Source organism: Rhyacophila brunnea, unplaced genomic scaffold, assembly GCF_057557595.1.
Source record: "Rhyacophila brunnea isolate RB1 unplaced genomic scaffold, BYU_Rbru_1.0 scaffold_18, whole genome shotgun sequence".
In the NCBI taxonomy this organism is placed as follows: domain Eukaryota; kingdom Metazoa; phylum Arthropoda; class Insecta; order Trichoptera; family Rhyacophilidae; genus Rhyacophila; species Rhyacophila brunnea.
Genome location: NW_028232837.1, coordinates 19170184 through 19191561, shown reverse-complemented (window position 1 = coordinate 19191561; position 21378 = coordinate 19170184). Strand labels below are relative to the sequence as shown.

The 21378-nt window shown below is 35.9% G+C and overlaps 1 protein-coding gene across 1 annotated transcript in view; it reads right to left on the bottom strand.

Annotated features, from left to right (window-relative positions):
- The window catches only part of Cad87A (cadherin 87A), a 131660-nt gene that overhangs the window by 31259 nt on the left and 79023 nt on the right, over positions 1-21378 (bottom strand). Inside the window, exons 2-11 of the mRNA XM_085945392.1 lie at positions 14965-15034; positions 10169-10290; positions 8461-8547; positions 6537-6665; positions 6312-6437; positions 4681-4815; positions 4402-4594; positions 3446-3558; positions 2773-2970; positions 911-1066 (exon numbers count right to left, since the gene is read on the bottom strand). Coding sequence (XP_085801518.1) covers positions 911-1066; positions 2773-2970; positions 3446-3558; positions 4402-4594; positions 4681-4815; positions 6312-6437; positions 6537-6665; positions 8461-8547; positions 10169-10290; positions 14965-15025 — 1320 coding nt within the window. The 5' untranslated portion in view covers positions 15026-15034. The remainder of the gene's footprint in view (positions 1-910; positions 1067-2772; positions 2971-3445; positions 3559-4401; positions 4595-4680; positions 4816-6311; positions 6438-6536; positions 6666-8460; positions 8548-10168; positions 10291-14964; positions 15035-21378) is intronic.

The following is a 21378-nucleotide window of genomic DNA, read 5'->3' as shown; positions in this document are numbered from 1 at the left end:
TTGTAATACAGTCGAACTTGATTATTACGAGGAAGATGGGACCGATTGAATTTGCTCGTTATAAGCGTCACATAACCCAAAAAGTCGCAATTCAAACAAAAATACACAATTAGAATTTTTCCTCGAAACAAGCATGGCATTCATAAACTACAAAATAAGTCGTTAATTGCAATGAACGCTGGTAGGTAACTACTGACTTCACAAACCTTGGATTTTTTACATACAATTTCAACCATATGCATGTATACTTTTTCAATATTGTCGGTGAAAACACCAAATAAGGTAGTTACTTAGACACTTAACTAGTGTCATAAACATAATCCGATACCGGCGGCATCCTGTCCGGTTCGATTTTATTGCTTAGGGTCGAAATGTTTTTAAACGATCGACACTTTAACAGTTTTAAGAAAAATTTTGACGATATTTTAGCTCGGTATAACCGATAATTAGGTCGTTATAAAAGGGAATAAATGTATGGAGATAATCACAAGCTAAAATGTCAACAAATGTTACATCCGAGATCTCGCTATATCCGTGATCGTAATAACCGAGTTCGACTGTATATACAATTTTTTTACAAATAAGCAACAGGCCTTGAGGCCCAATAACAATAGTGCATTGAAAAAATAGTGCAGTAGAAGAAGCGAAACATTTACACAAAAACCCAGGCTTTGAGAAAATCACAAAATCACAATCCCAGATGAGAAGCCAATGCCTTATGACATCTCTGCAAAAAGTTCTGTTTGGGAACTTACACATAAAAAAGAAATACATTTGTATTTGTAACATTATTTTGTTCTTCCACCATGATCCAAGGCATGAGTGTATGTAATGTCAGCCAGCACTTCAATGCCATTTGTCACTTAATTAACAGTATTGAACGATGACAGAATATATTGTGTAAACTTACAAGTACAATAAATTTTCTTTGGTTGGGATTCTCGTAATCCAGGGTGAAGTTGGCGAGTCTTATGCTCACTTGTGTGGAGCCCGTTGCTTGCTGGGGTTCCACACTGAACGCGCCCGACACGTCTGATAAGCGAAGAGAGAATGCAGAATGAGGACCCTGGAATCAGAAGACAATTGAAAATGTAACGGTACATTATATACCATCTGTAACTGTCTTCATGTCCGACATAATTGAATTGGATCTTTCACTGTAATATTGCACTAATCTCTCTTTTCTTAGTTGTTCCTTCATGATTGATGATGGTGACCACCCTGAAATGCAGGCATCTTGTAAGCGACCAAGACTCTCGAATAAAAGAAACCGCATTAGTCATTCTAAAGGATTGTAATATTTTTTAGAGACCGACAAGTTTAACGTGAGGCTCCGCGGTAACGGTTACGCAGCGGAGCCTCACGTTCTAGTAAGTCAACTTAAAATGCAGTGAATTTTGGAGATTCATTATAGTCAAGTGGACTAAGTAGTGCTAAATAAAAAATGTCCGGGAGCGTTGACTATTATAATATTTTAGATACCCTCTCCCCATCTTAAAATATTATGTTCAACCCATTGGAGACCATTGGAGACAATCGGCGCCAATTTGAAGTCGCTTGTCCTTAGTAAAAATGTGTTATTTTTACTTAAGATGAGTTTAAATTAAAGTGTTTCAATAGCTACACAAGTTTTGAAAAAAATATTTAAATTAATCATATAATATAAAAGTTATAGCAGGTTTGGTAAACTTTTGTTAAATTTACTACAACATTTAATCTGGCTGTTGGTTCACTTTTTTCTTTTTTTCTGTAAGTCTCCAATGGGTTAAAGAATTTTAGAACGACCTCAGTCAGAAGTTTTCATGCGGCCAGTGTATCTAATGCAAGATGGGTGTGAATGATCAAATTGGTTAAAGTGCTTGAAGGAACAGAGACTATAATTTTGTATATATTCATTATGTTCATGCAGTTTATTGGGTATGAACATGGGCCCCACATCCTGAAGTGGGCACCCAGGCTAGAATATTTGGTGGGCCCCCTACCTATCGCTAAGGTTAAAGGCGGTGTGACGATCTACAGTTGTGTATTCCAATTAGCGGTGTGAATTTTTGTATACACCCACTTGAATTATGGAGTTGTCGAATATCGACAAACAATAATCAAAAATTGCATCGTACAACCACATATTTTTAAATGTTAGTATGCTTGAAGTGAAATAGCGCCTTTTTAGCAACATTTTTTTAGTATTCGTGCAATTTTGTGTGTTTATCTCACTTAGCTGGTCAATCCGCCACACCGGGCACCCCTTAAGCCCGGGCCCCAAGGCTAGAGCCATGGTGGGGCCATGGGTATGAATATAAGTATCTTAATTCGCAATTTGTTTACCAAGTTGAAAATAACAATGAAACAATTTTCTATGTATTCACATGATTCAACATTTTTGAGTGAAACATAATATTCATTAGAACTATTTGAAGAAGTGCCGGAGCATCAACTACTACCTTGGCATGATCGATCATAGGCAGAGCATAAATGGACTTTCACAGAGTGGAGGTTATGTTAACAGACTCTTTTACAAGTAATAATTATTTGCTTCACCCAACCCGTTGGGTCCTTGCACTGGATCAAATACACATTGAAAAATCAATATGCATTCTTTTAACAGGTTATGGATTCAGAGCCTATAACCCACAGCTTTGTATTTACACAGGACAATCACCGCTCTACAAACAAACCCAATGTGGCTTGCATTTCTTATTCCTATTAGTTTAGTTTTTCCTTCAATCCACCACCGACAGATTTTTTTTTTATATAGTTTATTGAAAAACTCACCACATCTGTATCGGTGACCACCATATCAAGATTGGGCAAAGGAGTTCCGAATGGTATGTTTTCTGGTATCTCGACGGAGTACTCCTTCCTGTTGAACCTGGGAGGCTCATCGTTCACATCACGGATGGTTATGGTGACGGTGGCGAGAGTTGTTGTTATGTCACTGTCGACTGGGCGATCATCTACCACTTCTCGTGCCTGAATTCAAAAGGAATGGTTTAATTATACATAACGAAGTAGAGAAGAAGTATTGTTTTGTAATAGAAAAATAGACCTAATGGTCATTAGTATTAATATCAAAGAATTTGGATTCCATATAAAAGGTGTTAGGAATTTTGAAGGCAGTTCGGTGTATTTTAAGTGATTATTCATCTTAAAAATGATGGTCAATATGTTGCTTTTGGCAAATTATATTATTTTTGTAGAATATAAAATAATGAAGTTTTTATTTCTTAAATATGTTAGAGGGCAGTTAAAAATATTGTTTCTTTGCCTTTCATTTAGTCTTTGCCACTGCTAGATGGATTTACCAATGACTATTGTATGCTTGGAGTTCGGATAGGGACTGATGGAGAGGATCTGCCAAGGTTTGCAGTGCTCCTAATGACGCTGATACCTATTCTTACACTTGTCAGAAAAAATACGTTTCAAATAAACACAACAAATGTCTTACACGTATGGTCAAGTTGAGCGGTGCTGATGTATCGACCAAGGATTCTCGGTCAAGAGGTTTGCCAGTTCTTAATTCTCCGGTAACACTATCCAAAAGGAAATAATCGTGCGGGTCTGAAATAAAAAAGATTGTTATGAATTAAGCCAGCAAGACTTCTCGTTGACGTTATCTACAGATTCTTGTAAAAGCGTCCGCTGCTTCCTTTAGAGTGACCATATGATATCATATCACAAACTGAAAAATAATGGGAACTGAAATACCTAAAGGGTAAGGAGTAGCAGGTAAACGATCTCGAGTAAGGAAGAATCCGGGATAAACTTAAACACGTTTCAAGAATACATTATACGTCGAATACGGACAACTGCTCTCGGTTTATGCATTGATGCTCATTTAATATTGTTGTATTACACACACTATTGCATGTGCGTAATGCGTGTTTCATTTTCATAGGACACTCACACATTCAAAACCTTCCATCAAAATGTAGTGTATTGAATATAGCCTATCGAAATTCTCTTTATTATCTGTTCTGTAGAGATCATGTAGATTTGTTTGCCTGTTGCAAAGAGTGTTTCTTGGAGGGAGATAGGCTAGGGGTAACCGAAAATAAAGTGCTAGGTTTTCTGAAAATTTAGGTAAATTTAATTGATTTATTTTCGAACAGTTTCTAAGAATTTTATTTGATTATTATTCACATCTTCAATAAATAATTGTGTCTTTTAAAGTTTGTTATTATAAATATCTGTAGTATTGTATATTCTGTACCAGTTGACAATGTCCCTTAAAAGCGGACGAAACCGATCTTGATTATTATTAAACTAAATGGAGTTAGTACTACATAATATTATTGTGTTTTATTTTAATTAATATATTATATTTCCACCAAAAATAATTAACAGTAAAGTTAACACCAAAAAGAAAATAAACAAAAATATTGAATTAGATCAAGTCCTTACTGTTGAGTAGATCGTAAGTTATGTTTCTGGGGTGAGCTCTGTCGCCATCTTTTGCGTGGACGGTGAGGGCGAGGCTTCCGATGGGAGCATCCTCAGCAAGCACGGCGGCAAGGGAGCCCGTGAAAGTCGGAGGAAGGTTTTGGATGTCAACAACTCGCACTTCAACTCCCGCAGTGGAATTTAATTGACCATCCTGAAATTCAATTAAGCGTATTAGTCAGAAATCAGAAGTGCAAAAAAGTAACGACACTTTCACAAAGAAGAATTATTGTCACTTACTGTAGCGAATAATTGAAATTGGTACGAATGCTTGATGTTGTAATTGAGTGGTGCTTTCAAGATGAGAGTTCCCTTGAACTGGCTTTGCGATGACGATTGAGGAACTATTTCAAATACTCCGCATGCCTCAGCCCACTGAAAACAGAAAATAAAAAAAACATAAGATTTAATGCCGGTATGTTACAGTGTGGCAGATTATCTGGGTCCGACAGGCAGAAGTTTTTTTTTCTCGACCATGTCCGATCCTTAAAGATCATATGGGCCTCCACAGAGTGGAGGTTTGTATTAACAGATTTTGTTTTTTTTTTTACGAGAAATGGATGTCAGCCACTTGATCAACCTATTAGGTCCGTACTCTGACTCATACATAGATTCTAAAATAATATGTGTACTTGCCAGACCCAGGATTCGAACCTCGGACCCACAACGCTATAGGCCGACAGTTAAGCCGCGCGGCCATTGTGGGTGTAGTTTTATTACTAGGTAATTTATGTGAAACAGGGAAGACAAATTCATAATTCGCCGAGCAACTTATAGAGAGTGACCCCATATTGAGGAACCAACTCATGGTCTTTAACCAGTGCATTTACGTGACAAAGGTTCATAGGGGACAATTAGAAATAAATAAATACATTGTAGAAAAGTGCAGACTAATAATTAATGTAGATGTTAACCTGCTTATAAATATCCTCTCTTAAAATTGTTCTAACACTAAAAGATATTTTAATTTTAATTTTTCTATTGAAATAAATAATAATAAAGTAAATCAAACTACGCCACTGTTGTGTGAAGGGAAGATGGTAGGTTAACACAATACACACACTCTTTCTGCTATGACTTGGAAGTTGCAAATGTTCAGTTTGATTTGTTGAAAATAAGTTATCTATGATCATTCTAATGTGCCAGAAACAATAAATCATAACTCAAATATTGCAGGGATTAACAAAAAACTTTGTTTTCGAAATCATGAAAATGGTACTTTTTATGGTTGTCTTTTATGTTAAGACGCTCAGTGCTCATTATGTGATCACCAGATGGGATTTCTATGATTAAAATACATTTATTGATTCTTCACACCATTTTGCAGTCTTCTACAGACAGACTACAGCTGCATGGAAAAAGAGACTAGATCACACTTAGGACATGTTAAAGGCGAGTCAGATGTTGCATATTCACTCTTCGTTTGTTCCACTATTGAAGCATACATAGTCCTATAATTAATATAATAATATTTAAGTCTTGGAGCACCGAACAATTTCAATGCTCTTAATACTTCTAAATCCTCATTTAAACTTTTCAATAGATACCTTTACGTTAACTTTAAAGAATTTTACAATAAAGTTAGTCAGAAGTTAGCCATGTAATCAATGAAGCAACATAAGAGAAAAGTCTGTAATATTTCCAATTATGACTTTAATCTTATCGAAACATTCAATAAGTTTTTACTAAATTTAAAACGAAGCAAAAATCTTGGATCCAAGAGATTCGCAATCCTGTTAAATTGACCTTGCTTGTGGAATGTTTGATATTGTTTAGTATCATGTTCCTTCATGAAAAAAATATGCAGAGCACCATCTACCTGTGCCTTATCCCCACTACCTCACAGGTGGCACTTTAACAAATTTCATTACCTGAGCTGTAGCGATGCAGCCAACTTTAAGAGCTTCTCCTTGAAAATCTTTATCTTCGACTATAATTTCGCTAAGCACAGTTGTGCCAATTGAAGCGTCTTCTGATATATCTGCTTCATAGGGACTCTGAAATTTGAAACACAATAAAATATCAGAAATATTACTGTTTGGTTTCTATAGTCTTCATTGTGTACGGAACGCAATGTTTGAATAATATGTACTTACATTTTTAAATTCAGGAGCATTATCATTTTCATCTAGCACAATGACAGACGCGTCAACTGTCACCGCATTGTTATTGAGTCCCTCGACTATGTCTTCAATGGATACCATGAATTTCAGTACTTCATTTTCCTGGAAATTAAAATCACAATATTAACATTTTGGTAACTGGGTATATCATAAAAATCATAAAAAAATGAACAATATTCTTCATTTAGTGCCCAATGCAGAGATGGTTGATATTATGTTAAATCTAATCGATAATAAACAATATGCATAGTTGACACTTTATCAAAACAATAAGTCACACAAAAGTGCTGCCGTTTTTTATATTCCGATTCTCCATGAATTATTATTGAAATTAAAAGTAAATAGGTATAAACTTTTAAGATTTTAATGATTGTTCTATCAGTGCTTTATTTGAATAAATCCAAACGCCACGGATACAAGTGTCCCTAGCATTTAAACATTAAATATTGCAATTATTGCAACACTACATCAGTTAACGCATGAATGCAATTAAAAAAAATTGTCTTAAAAACGTTATATTTGATTCTGCTAGTCTTTCATGTTTGAAAACTTTGTTTTGTTACTTGTAACTTTTATTACAATTTTTCCGTTGGGGATGCCATTCGTTTTAACTCGTTATGCACCTTAAAAACGGTTGCGTAACGCATAAACAGACTGATTTACATAAGAATTACTAAGCATCGGACTCCATGGAAATATTATATCTTTATTACATGGCTCTCTGAGAGTGAATTGCTGAGAATTAGCAAAGATTGCCAGGTACACTTCGAGCCCATAATCCGTAATGCGTCAATTACATTGAGCTACTTTACGAGCTGTTTGTTGGCGAATTTACAATCTGCCTGTAAAGTCGCCCAGTGTAATCATTGAACAAGCTAACAAGCAGATTGTAAACAACCTACAGAGAAAAGTTGAAAGCCGGTCAACTTTACACGCTACACGCCGGCGTGTGGGCCTACTGCGTCTGTGCAGTAGAGCGTAATAGCAACCTCCTGGTAAAAAAACAAACAACGTTCTGTCAAAATAGTCGCTGGCTTGTGGCTTCTCAGCGAATGGAAAGTTTTGTGTGTCATCATCACGATCGCAGTAGCTGAATCGCCCGCTTTTAAATTCGCCAACAAACAGCTCGTAAAGTAGCTCAATGTATTTGACGATTTGTATTAAAACTATTTCACCGAGATATGTACCCGTGAAACCTTGAATTGTGAGCAATTTGACAGGCGAGGTCTTGCAATATGAGCGATGAAAACTTTATAAATGAGTGCTTTGGATTACAAGTATCCCGAACGAATTATGCTCATAATCCAAGGTTTTACTGTACTTAGTATTATCGACATGGCCCTCACAAGTGGAGAGCTGACAGGGCTCTAGCCTAGGGGCCCGGCGTGGCGGGTCAATCACATATTTAAGATAAACACACATCACAAATTTGCTCTAATAGTAGGTAAAAAAGTCACTATTTCACTAGTCTCAATAGTCACTAGGTGCTATTTCACGAGGGAGAATTTTACATTTTGATTGTTTTGTGTTGCTACTTGACAACTACATAATTCAAGAAGATGTATTAAAACTACAAAAATCCCGAAAAATAAACCGAAGGCCCTTTTACCTTTAACTTTTAAGGACTTTTACATCTAACACAATTTTGAAAACGCTTCTGTTGTGCGTCACACATTAAAATTAGCGATAGGTAGGGGGGCCCGCCAAAGATCCTGGCCGGGGGGCCCGTTTTAGGATGTGGGGGCCATGATTATCGATGTTGTGACCAAAATCCCATATTATAACAGTTATGGAGTTTCATTTTTACTATTGAGTTGTTTCGTTTGAATGCGGATATTTATATACTGAATTAAAATTGAAAAGTAAACTTGAATAATAAATAATAATGCATAGTTACCTCACGGTCTAAGGGTTCAGCCAATGTCACATCGCCTGTTGTGGGGTTGACGATGAATCTATCCGTCCCAACGAGTCCATACTTAACCTAAAACATGGTAAAACATTAGAAGTTACAAAATCCACATTTAAAATACAACCTTTTCGAACAAATCGTCGGTGTTTTGTAAAAAGGGCGAATCAACCATTTTGGCGAAATCGAGATTTTAATGAAAATACAATATGTACCCCACTAGTTTTGTTGTAACGGCGAATTTGTATCTCCACAGGAAAGTACTTAAAAACGATAATCGACTAAAATTAAATTAATTAAAATTACGAATAAAAAGCGAATGTGACATATTAGGCCTTTTATAATATTATATAATAATGCCTATTATAATGCCAGTATTCTTTCTAAGCTTTATTATAAACTTGTTAGATATTTATAAACATCCACAGGTCATAAACAAATAAATGTCAATAGTTAAAAATCCTCCTCCTGTAAAATAGCATTTTGGTTAATTCGCCCTTTTTACAAAACACCGACGAAATTATAAAATCAGTAGCTGAATTAGAGAATTGAAACTTAACTCAAAATAATATATATACATATATTTTTTTTAATATGTTGGTATCTAATTAAAATTATGCTAACAGTGCGTTAGTGAGGGTAGGCAGGTCATGCGGTGCATAGGGTCGGCACATTATAAAGGGCGGCGAATAAAGGGATGAATACCAGTGGCGAAGGGTGGAGGTAGGCAGTTAAGATCCACCATAAATAGTGCACATTAAACTTTGTCAGTCATACATATTATTTTTCATTAAAACAAGATCAGAATTTACAGATTGTGTTGGTTAGTTTTTAAAATTCAATTAAACCCTGCGATAACCAAGCCATTATAGATAATAGTCAAAAAATACTCGTCTATCTATTTAATATCTAAAATTATGCAGTTAAATCATATTTTATCTATTATAGTTTGGTTTAGGCAGGGCTTAATGAATTTAAAAAAATGAACCAACAACATGTGTAATAAATATGTATTCTTAATCCAACGAAAGCAAATAAGTATGAATGAAAAAGTGTGCACAAATGTGCGTAATTGATTTTTAAAAACTATCCAACACTATCTGCAAATTATAGTCTTAGTTCAATGTAAACAAATACGTATGACTAACAAAGTTTAATGTGTAGGTACTATTTATGGCGGATCTTAACAGCCTACCTCCACCCTTCGCTACTGACGAATACAAGTATGACAACTTCTGAGAGCAGCGGCGGTTTCCCATAAGGCAAACGATTATTAAACGACATTAGAAAGTATCGACATCTGAGTTAAAAAAATAATCGAAACATAAGAATCCTGACAACCCACTGTAATACATGATTGTCGGTTTATTACAGGCAAATTATTCAAAAGGTTACCTCCAAACCTGTCAGCGCCACAAGCCTCCGCGTAACTAAAACCAGCACTGTTTAAGAGTAGGTTTCGTGGAAATGCTCTAATTCTCAGTAGATGGTGACAATAGTGGGTAGGTCAATATAAAGATTTTTGGTGTACATATTTGTCTGTTTAAGACAGGCAAATATAAATAATTGAATAATATGTAAGCAGGTGCCCAACGATTTTGCAGATAATTCGAAATTAAAAATTAAAGAGGTCGTATTCTAAATCTGCTTGAGGGTGACATTTTGCCTGGAGACGACACTGGCTATGTAAACTTACAGGTAGGCCTTCCGGATCGTATCCTTGCAGTGTGTAAATGATGGTGCCGACTGGTGTGTTTTCAGATATCGCCAAGTTGCTCATATCCTTGGTGAAAACAGGTGGTAAGTTTGCGTCCACGCCTGAAATTTATAAATAAACAAATTAAAATGTAACACGATTACCAATCAAAACATTACTGTAAAATTATATCAATTATAATGTATGTATTTTCTTGGGCATGTAAAATGATAAATCATCACACCACAGTGGGAATAAGCGTCTTGTCCTTACACATCAGTGTTTTTTAGAAGATCCACAAACCCCTAAAAACGCCAGCATACGCGTGAGCCACGAAAATTGGCGCCACTTTTTGAAAATAAGTATGCGTATGTCACATTTAAATGTATGTAAATAGGAAGCCGGCATAGTCTTAAAATAACTGCAGATTGGTCAAAAATATCAAGAATTAAATAGCACGTTAATGATTATTATATATTTGCTTGTTAAGATGAATACTCCAACAACCAGAGGCACCTAGCGAAAAAATGCGAAGTTTGAAATTTTGAGACATTTTTTGATAATTTACATTTTAAAAAAAACTGTTAAAAAATCATCGATTTTTATAAAAAATAAATATGTGTATAACTTGAAATCCTTTATATTCATATCAAAACTAATTTCGGTATGGTCACAGCTTGATTTGATATAAATAGACAGGATTTCTTGTTATACACATTTTTTATGCAATTCACGTTTTTTTTAATAAATTAATTAATAAATATAGGTATAGTGCGAAATCTTTACGGTGATAGGCAGCGGCTTGGAGAACTACATCCCATCCTCTCGTTTTTCAGTACTTACAATACTTCGAAATCGAAAACCATAGACAAGATACAACACGAGCGCAGCCGCCAGGTCTCACGTTAAAGATTTCGCAGTCTAGGCACTTAAATAAAATATAAGATCCTTTAACGAACGCAAGTCTTTTTAAAATTGTAATTTTATCTTAAGCTTTAGAAAATTGAATTAAATTGCTAATAAATATCGTATTCTGTCGATAGTTTTATATACTTATTATATTATGTCAACTAATCGTCATTGTTTTCAAATAAATGTAATATCTCAAACATACTCAACCAACATAGGTACGTGTTTAAATTGTGCCAAGTACCTAATGCTTCGGAAAAGAGCTGGTGAATGAAAATTCCATTGGCTAGAATGATTATAATATGTATTTTTTGAATCAGTCGGATAGGTCCGGCTAATTTTCGATCGCGTGTTTAAATATTTTCGTAAATATTACCAGACAACTCATAGATCTTGCTAGTTATAATAGATTAGTAGACAGACATGAGCATTGTGTTTAAAACATAATCACAAATCACGTTGGCACGCGATGGTCGAGTGGTAAAGTGGGTTGCAGGTTCAAATCCTGAATCGGTAAGAATAATATGTAGTTTTCCAATGTGTGTTTGGATCCAGACTATAAACCCAATAGGTAAAGCAGGTCTCGCTAAAATCCATTTCTCGTTAAAAAAAAAACTATTAAGAAACCTCTTCGGGAGATGTTCAAGATGAGCCGATTAAAAAAACTAATATTCTTCTAGTTACAGAGAGGGGCAAACTGCGGCCCGCGGGCCGCATGTGGACCGCCGGGTATTTCTTGCGGCCCGCCATCATTAATTGTACTTCTGATTACGAATAACTTTTTAATAATTTTTAAAAAAAATATATTGACAATAGATTAAAATTTGTTTAGCAATAGTACGCGATCCATTATCAATAGATATTGTTAGTGTACCGACAGAGCTACAACTTGAGATTATTGATCTGCAGTGTGACACTGATTTAAGAGAATTGCATCGTCGTGAAGAAAACTCCAAATTTTATAATACCCTTAATTCAGACAAATTCGACCAACTTAAAGTTTATGCAAGAAAAATGTTCGTTATTTTTGGATCAACCTATATATGTGAACAAACGTTTTCGATCATGAACCTCAATAAAAATTCTGTACGATCAAATATATCCGATGCCCATTTACAAGCAGTTTTGAGAATATCAACTACAAAATTACCAACTGAATTTTAAAAAATGTAGGGTAAGGTTGCTATGATTGGACCACTTAACTTTGTGATGGTGTAACTCATCAAATATTATTGATAAAATAAAACAAATTGTTTATTTCAATGTATTATTTACTTTATTATGTATACACTTAGGCATTAGTCCAATAAAATTAACCATTTTCGAGATTTAACAGGGAAACCAAATTTTTGTTTGTTGCCGTCTTTGGACCACATGCTCCTTGATTGGACCACTAAGTTTCCATCATTGGACTTTGAAAAAATAATAATAATTTACACACGTGGTCCAATCAAGGTGCTTTATAATAATATTTTATAAAAATGAAACAAAATCATTCTCCGATTCTTCATGGCCGATGCTTCTATCACAAATTCATAGTCAGAAAATACATCTTTATGCAGAGGATAAATGCCTGTCTTCAGAAAGCCATTTGCAGCCGTACCGACAGAAGCAGCCCTGGAATAGGCTTTTCCAAACAGCATAGATATTTGAAATGTCGTCACACATCTCCCAGGGTTTTGACGAAGCCATTTTTCGGTTTCATCTATGTAATAACTACCCAGCAACTTATAAAATGACACATCAGTTTGTGGAATGTATATGCTGGAAGTGAAAGTACTACACCATATATCTTTGGATATCTATTGCATCCAAGTTTTTGGTGTGGCTTGTGTGACCGTCCAGTATAAGCAAAACGTTTTTTTCTGGAGATGGTTTTACATTCTCCACAAAATGTTGCATCCATAGAAAAAATATTTGTTTATTAATATAGCCACTGTCAGGGTTGAAAGCAAATATTGAACCAGGTGGTGCTCCATCTTTCAATTCATCTTTTGCTCTCTTCCGTTTAAATATGATAAGCGGGGGAACGAATAGGCTAGCAGCATTGGCACAACATACAGCTGTGGTCGTTGTGCCACGTTCTCCACTAGTGATTACTCCAACTTGGTGCTTACATTTCAATGCCAAAATTTTTCTAGGTTTTCTCTGCAAGTTGGAGAGACCCGTTTCATCAATGTTGTTACACGCCGAGCATCGTTAATGTCATGCATATCCATAGATGTCTGAAGTTTATCAAAAAAATCTTTAATTGTAGCTTGATTAAATCCGATAGCTCTGTTGAATGAAGTAGCTCTTGGTTGTCGAAGGCTCAAGTTTGGCCGCAGCTTCATAAACCCGTAATACCATTTATTTCCTGCAATTCGCTTTTCTTTATTAAATATATTTATATTAATTTGTTCAGCAAATTGAAATGCCAATCGCCTGACATCTACTGGAGTGATACCATACAAACAACTTTCAAGCTCGAGAATGTATTCGTAAAGCTGTCTCTAATAATTCTAATGGTAGGTCACCTTCGGAACCAACTATCTGAATTTCTTCTTTGACTTTTAGATTGCTTCCATCTAGTCTTCGCTTGGAACTCCAAACATTCGACTTGCCTTGTTCAAACCTACTTCTTTTTTCCTTAATGCCTGTAATGCCAATGACATGCTGGGCTCATTCCAGGTATAGTATTACCTCTCTTCGCCATTATGGAATGCAAAAAGAATATAATGTGAAAAATGTTATAAAATCGTTCCCATGATTGGACCGGTCCAATGGTAGAGGTTACCCATGGTCCAATGATAGCAACTACGGGTGCTGTCACAAAAACACGTTTCACAAAAAAACCAAAGTATTAGCGTAACAACTATTATCATAGTTGCAAAAAGTAATAAATTACCTAACATAATTGATGTAAGTACAACCAAATATAGTTAATAGAATCATACTTACATTCGTTTTAGTTTTACTTGATTGTTATATTTTATGCACGATGAATACACCAATGAACGTGACTCATTTACCACTTCCAAGACGAGACTGAAATAAGAGAGGCGCGGAAGAGGCATGGAAAGCTTGGTTTGTGAGGTCACTGATGGTTTCTAACGTCTTTTATTTCTGATATACCTACGTGGTCCAATGAAAGCACTGGTCCAATGATCGCAACCTTCCCCTACTCGTACAACAGTTTCATTCTTCTCATTAATTTTTTGTAATGTTTATTTTTCGTGATAATAAATAGTGTATATCTAAAAATGGTATTTTACTTGCGGCCCGCCCCGCTCATTTTGAATTCTTGAATTTGGCCCTCCATCCAAAAAGTTTGCCCCCCCCCCGTTCTAGTAAAACGGTCGTTCTAAACAGTAATTTATTGTCACCGGTTCTCGACATAAGAAAAATGTTAATTTTAGTTTTTTCCATATTCAATTAAGCTCAAGTTGTACGCTCTAAACTGGACTAGTCTGACTACCCCTTGTTCCACCCCTAATATCCTCTACAAGCCAATGAAAAGGGGTGATGTTAGCCCGGTTGCACATACAAACTCGTCTCGACAGCAACACGTCGAATTTGTCAATGCGATTTTGTTGTCATTCGAAAAACGCACGTAACTTAAAGTACCGGTGCACATAGCGTCGGTATCTTGGTAAAAAAAATCTGCTTGTCGCATGTAACAAATTTTACTCGAAATGGACCGCAGATAGAATAGCAAAATGTTGCATCTTCGCACGTCCAGATGTTGCTTTTTAATTCATTTCGGCTAGCCGCGAGACGTCACTGTCTCGTCATGGTCTCGCCTGTGCGTGCGGAAGAGAGTTTCAACATTGTCGGCGGTTTAGATTTATGACCATGTCACAGTAGAGACAATTTCGTATGTGCAACCGGGTTTAGTTTAGACTTACCATGTCCGTGAAATATAAGCCCGAGTAGAAGACATAGGAGTGTTGGTGTTGTCTTCGTCATGGCTTAAGTCTGCAACAAAACAGAAATAAAAAAAGATTAATAAAATTTCGTAACTTCAAATTTATTTAAGTAGATAAGTACATACAATAAATTCTTCTTCAAGCATTTTTTCTGCTAGCCAACACTGCATACTATTTGTAAATCATTAATAAACAAAGTTTCAAATTATCTTGACTTAATCCAAGAAATGCTGAGATATTTTTGACGTCTACCATTCGGTGATTTCAACCATGCAATCACCAGTTCAATCAATAAATTCCCTCTGCGCCCAAAAGTCGTCGTAGCACAAAAGCTTTAATTTAAAACCGTATCTACAAATTCTATACACACACGATTCACCAGATCGCCAGCTCCTTTGTCACCTTTAATTGGTAATCACTCCTCGAATCACTCTTCCACCAATCATCGTCCTTCGTCTATTCGCTAGCCATGCTGAACTATTTCCAATTATATGAACCTACACCAGGGGCGCCGCCGCCTAACTTTTGGAAATATGTAATACATATTATTTTATAATAATTGGTGCTGGCGAAGACTTATTAAAGCTATACTTCAGTTGAGGCATGGTCTAAAAAGATCGTGGCTAGGCGATGCGCGTATTGTGCGAACGGAATATAATCTGTCATAAAAATCCAACATGCGTCCATTAATGTTATGTTTATTGTTATATTACTAATAATAATAGTATATTCATTGACATGTTTTCTTTTTTAAGTACATACGTAAAGTTTTTTATTCATCTTTACACGATTTAAGAATATTTTTATCCGACGCCATGACAAAACAAATCGACGTGCAGACAACTCGACTGTCGGTCTCCGATTGGCGACTAGTGAGAGATTTCGTCGCACCAACTGTTGAAAATTATTTGCCGTTTCACTGAAGTATGCTCTTAATATAACGTGGACAGAACACCAAACCAAAGCACCAATATGTAGGTACTTGAAAGCGAAACTGAAGAAGGTTGCTAAATTATCTAACACATTTTCTTAAAAGCGCCACAAACGTCGGGCTTCCGGTTTATACACATTTAGATATTATGATGCATAAATACTTGACGAAAAAGTGGCGCCACAGTTAGGGGCTCACGCGTATGCCGGCATTTTTGGCGCTTCTAAAAAACGACGTGTAAGAAGACAGACTAATGAATATATTAGCTGCACGTGATTTCGCATTTCAGATGTTTTTCGTGTGGCGGAGTGAAGAACACAACACAAAAGTAGGCACATAAATAAAACTGCAGGTACCAATAAAAAATCACGTTACCTCTATATGTGTTTGTTATTATTCGGCTTATAATGTCGTGGGTCCCAGGTTCGAATCCTGGGTTCGATAGTTTTTCAATTTGCCCATTTGCTCGTTGTCTGCCAATTATCGTTAAAAATTATCGATTTTCAATAACGTATAAGTATCTCGGAAACCGTTAGGAATTCGACAAATATGTGTAGAAACAATTTTATAGGCAATTTAATTAGCTTTCATTTTTATTTGAATTTTTTTTCCCTACATGCACCGTTTCCGAGATATAAGCGAAAAACCAAAAACTGGGACATTTCGACCCCCCTCCCGCCTTTAGCTCACCTCCCAGGGGCGGGAACTTTTAGTATGTTTACCTACCAACTACTCCTATCAAAGTCCTGAAGTCAAAAATTGTGACATATTCCATGCACTCTCTACACCCATCTTTTGAGCACTCAGTGACTGGACTAAATACAATTATAAAGAATTGTAATAATTAATTAAGGTATATTGCATGGATATTTTTTATTCTGTCGGATTGCCGAGATGTAGGTATTGCAAAATCCTAGACATAATGAACGGAAAGGTCCAGATCAGCATAAACAAATAAACATTGTATAAAAACGGTCTACGCATATTTGTACAGTTCAAAGATTTAAAATGTTTTTATACCAGGGCTCGAAATGGAGAGGAGCGCACCGGAGCGCCGTTCCTGTTCGTGAAATCGGTAAAATTATCGCTCCGTCTCGTGGAAAAAATAATTTGACCATTTGAACCAGATAGGCCAAAAATAGAAAATTTAACACACTTATTTTTATGAAATACCCATAAAATTTGATAACTATGGAAATATCTTCAGAAAACTGTCGAGCGCTCCGGTTCGTAAACTTTTCCATTTCGAGCGCTGTTTTATACAAATAATCATGTTATTTTTTATTCTGCCGAGATGCGCTGGTGGAAAGTATGTGCAAATGAACTGACAAATGGGCATATATTTGTATAGCTTCATCAGAGTTATGCCGTGTCCACGCCGGCAACAAGTTGCTGGCAACCTCATTAAATTTCGATTAAAATAATTTTTGGTCAAACAAATTAATTTTGATAATTATAGTGAAATTTAATGAGGTTGCCACCAACTTGTTGCCAGCGTGGACACGGCATTAGGGACGCGTGGTCTCTTGGAATGTTGTTTAGATTAAAGCGCGCAAATGTGTACGATGTGGACTGTCCAAACTACTTGATTAGGTACTTAATTATTTGATATCAATGTTTACAGGCGTGAAAACGCACTGAGTTTTAAACACATGATGTTTGTATAACTTGTATTTCGGCCATATTTATGTATATTGTTTGGACTTAGCTGAAGACTGATAATGCAGTTCTCTAGCCATAGTATTTAACTCGTAGTAGGACAATCCCTCACATAAAAAACCTCAATATTAAATTAGACATTATTAGCACAGGCTGTCTCAAAAATCAAATAAATTTATATTTAATATTTTTTTTCACTAAGCTGAAATAAATCGCCTGACGAGACTTACTTACTTAGTAACCACTTGATTCGCACCAATGTGATTTACCAATTAAGCTGCGACTGTCATATAGCTTGATTTCAAACACAAAAACCAATAGCAAAATTAACGCAATTTGATAAGCATTTCATGTAAAAACTACGACGTAGTTAATTTCATCGTAATTAGAAATACACGCACTGAAAGCCTAGAACATTTTTAGATTTAACGTCGGACCATTTACCAGCAGAATTTTGAAGCTACTGTGCGAAAACATATTCTTGGCTACGCTTCTGAGCGCTGTTGTCTACTAAATGGGAGGAGCTTGTTAGTTTACTGTGGAAATGCGGTTAAAAATGGGCGCAGCATGTTAGTTCACAGTTTTAACACATAGTCAAGCAGATGTTTTCGCACTATAAGTGATAGAACTTATATTTATTACAATAAACATATATCTCACATAAGTGTGATGTTCGGTAGTTTTGACAGAAAATATGAGATAGGTAGAGCGACGCCGAGCGAGAGAAAATGATGGAATAGTCACCCACGTAAGAACAGTCGGATATAATAATGGCAACAATAATTAAATTTACCCTATGTCATTGGTGCGCACTAGAAGAAATAAAATTGCAATCTACGCATTTTCAATGTTAAGTTATTCCACCAATACGCTGGCAGTGAAAACTAAAATAATGATACCTAATATAAATAAATACATAATACAAATTGTATGGTCCCCCTCGCTTGTAAGGCCCTTGTATTCTTCATAACATGCTGCGTCCACTAGTAAGTCAACGATTAATATAGATTAACATTTTTACTAATGAATAGGTAAGGGATTTGAATAAAATATACTCATAAAATGTAGGTATATCGGTATTGTATATTTTTTTTTCGATTTCGAAAAATCTCGTTCGTTCATAAGATTCTTAAGTATCTAGTTGCGATAAAAAGGTGTACGAAATGTGGTTGAAGTTGAAAGAAAATAAACCAAAGTACCTACCTACGTGTATAATTTAATAAAAACTAGTTTTAAAATATTTTGAACGCACGAAGGCACTAACGAATTGCGGTGAGTTTTCTCTAAAAAGTTGACAAGTTTAGTGATTTTTCGATGGTTTTTGTACACCAAAATGGGAATAGTAAACCAGTCGGACTCTATTAAGAGCTGTGCGTAGTAATAAAATTTCTAAAATGGAAAATATTAAATTTATACATGCCTTAAAGCGCCTGTGCACGTGCATGGATTTACTGGCAGCAATAGTGTGTATTTTAAACTATCGTGACAATAACTGTCTACACGTAAAAGTGCTGACTGTCTCTCCAATCTCATTCTTCAAGAGTAGACGAGACGCGTTGTTGTCATTTTATGTTGACAGGTCGTAAAAATCGGTTAACCTCAAAATGCGGTGTAGTTTGTTTTTTTGCCGGAAGGTTTGCCACTATCGTTCTACTGCGCAGGCGCAGATCGAAAAAACTGTCGCATGAAAATTAAGAAGCTTCCGAACTTTTTTGATTCATGCATGCAATCTTGCAACCGCAGTGTTTGCAAGTACATTTTCTTATTATGGACGTGATATGAATACTTACTGTTAGAATTAGGTACAACACGGAACTATACCGCTTATGGTATGCCGAACTGGGCAGGCCATGTCCAGCGCATGCCTGAGTCACGGATACCGAAGAAGATCCTCGAAGGAAATCCATGGGGGAAAGGCCAGTGGGAAAGCCACGCACACGATGGGGTGACAACATTACAAAATATGCCAACCAGCTGCTAAAAATCATGAACTGGAAAAGACGTGTGGAGGACCGTTCCGGCTGGAGGACGGCGGTGGAGGAGGCCAGGGCTCGACTTGAGCTGTAGCGCCATCGAAGAAGAAGAAGAATACTTACTGTCAGCAGTAAATACATGCACGTGTAAACGAGGCATGTATTATACCATTGTGTACTAAATTGTATTTATTTATTTTCTTTACTCTTAAAAAGATCGATTGTATTTTCAATAAAATATAGATAATAATATGACAAGTGCCACAGTATCATCCGTAATGGCAAACATTGCAAGAGTATTACCTACTCCAAATACGGCAGCGTGTTTTTCAAATTTGATGGCGGCTACCAAAATCGGTTATCAGTAGGACAAAATAACATGAGTGGTAATTACTAAATTAGGATATTGCGTTGATTTACTTATAAAATGTTTGTGGGTTGTGGAATTGAATGTCGCATCTGGCAGAATCACGTTAATTTTAAAATATTAGATATACGTTTATGTTAGCAAATTACCAACAGCCATGTCTCATAAAAAATAAGCCTTGTTGGGCAGAAAATCTGATCGTAAAAAATGTTTTCCCGAGCTCTGCGCTTGATTAAATTAAACACAGATTGGAGATTTTGTCAGACACGGGATTTGAACCTCTGGCACTACTCCACCATCTGTAAGAATAAATTGAATTGATAATATCCACGGAAGGTGCACGTTGTGTATTGTGCGATAAAGCTATAAAAGAAAGATCACAATACATATACGTCAATGCACAGAGCAATCCTAATCCAATAACGTCAAATCTAATTTCTATCCACAGCGACAAGTGCTCCAGCACCCAATCAATTACTTAGTGCTCCCTATGAGGCCAAGGTCTTCGGTGCATTTGTATGGAGACCGGTTGGCAAGTGCATTGTCTAAGTGTATTAAGCTGTTAGGAGGCGGGAGGCCAGGTTGTCAACAATCCGCGGAGCTGGTCATCCAATTGACCCGGCTTAATTGATCTTTTGTGGTTCCATTGCCGGCCGCAGTGGTACGTTCCCAAATATATGCGAAGATTCGGATAACTGACACGAATCCGTTAGGTTTTTATAAATCTCATATAAACATCACTTGTGGGTCTATTCTATGCTTATCGACCGCTAAAGTGATAAAGTGAAAAATATTATCAAACTTAGGGTAGGTTTGTATCAAAATATTAGCACTTATTGTGACAATTACACGAAGCCGGTTTTTATTGTTGCAATAAGTGCTATATTTTAACAGCACCTATCTTGCTGCTGTTAAAATATCGCACTTATTGCAACAATAAAAACCGGCTTCGTGTAATTGTTACAATAAGTGCTAATATTTTGATACAAACCTACCCTAAGTTTGATACTATTTATCAATTAATTTAGTGTTCGATAAGTATAGAATAGACCCATTGGGCTGTATATTATTATATAATATATAATAATATCTACCTACATGCTCACCTGTAATTCTGTTCTATAGTGAACCATAATATTATATAACACCAACTTTTAGTACCTACCCATTACATTACAACAATTTAAGGCGATTCTGCAATGTATTTAGTGTAGTTGAATAATTATCAGTAGCCAGTGACGTCCCTAAAAAAATGCCGCCCCTAGGCATTGCCAAAATGCCTCATTTTTTATACATTATTTTTATAATCCTTTCGTGAGTCCAATATCTAAGAAATGTGTTATATGGATACATTACTAACGAAATATCACACTAATTATTCGCAAATCTGCACGTGTCGTTTCTGGTCACCAATGACGTCGAAGGGAAACGGAAGTAAACTAGACATCGTGAACCCAGCAAAT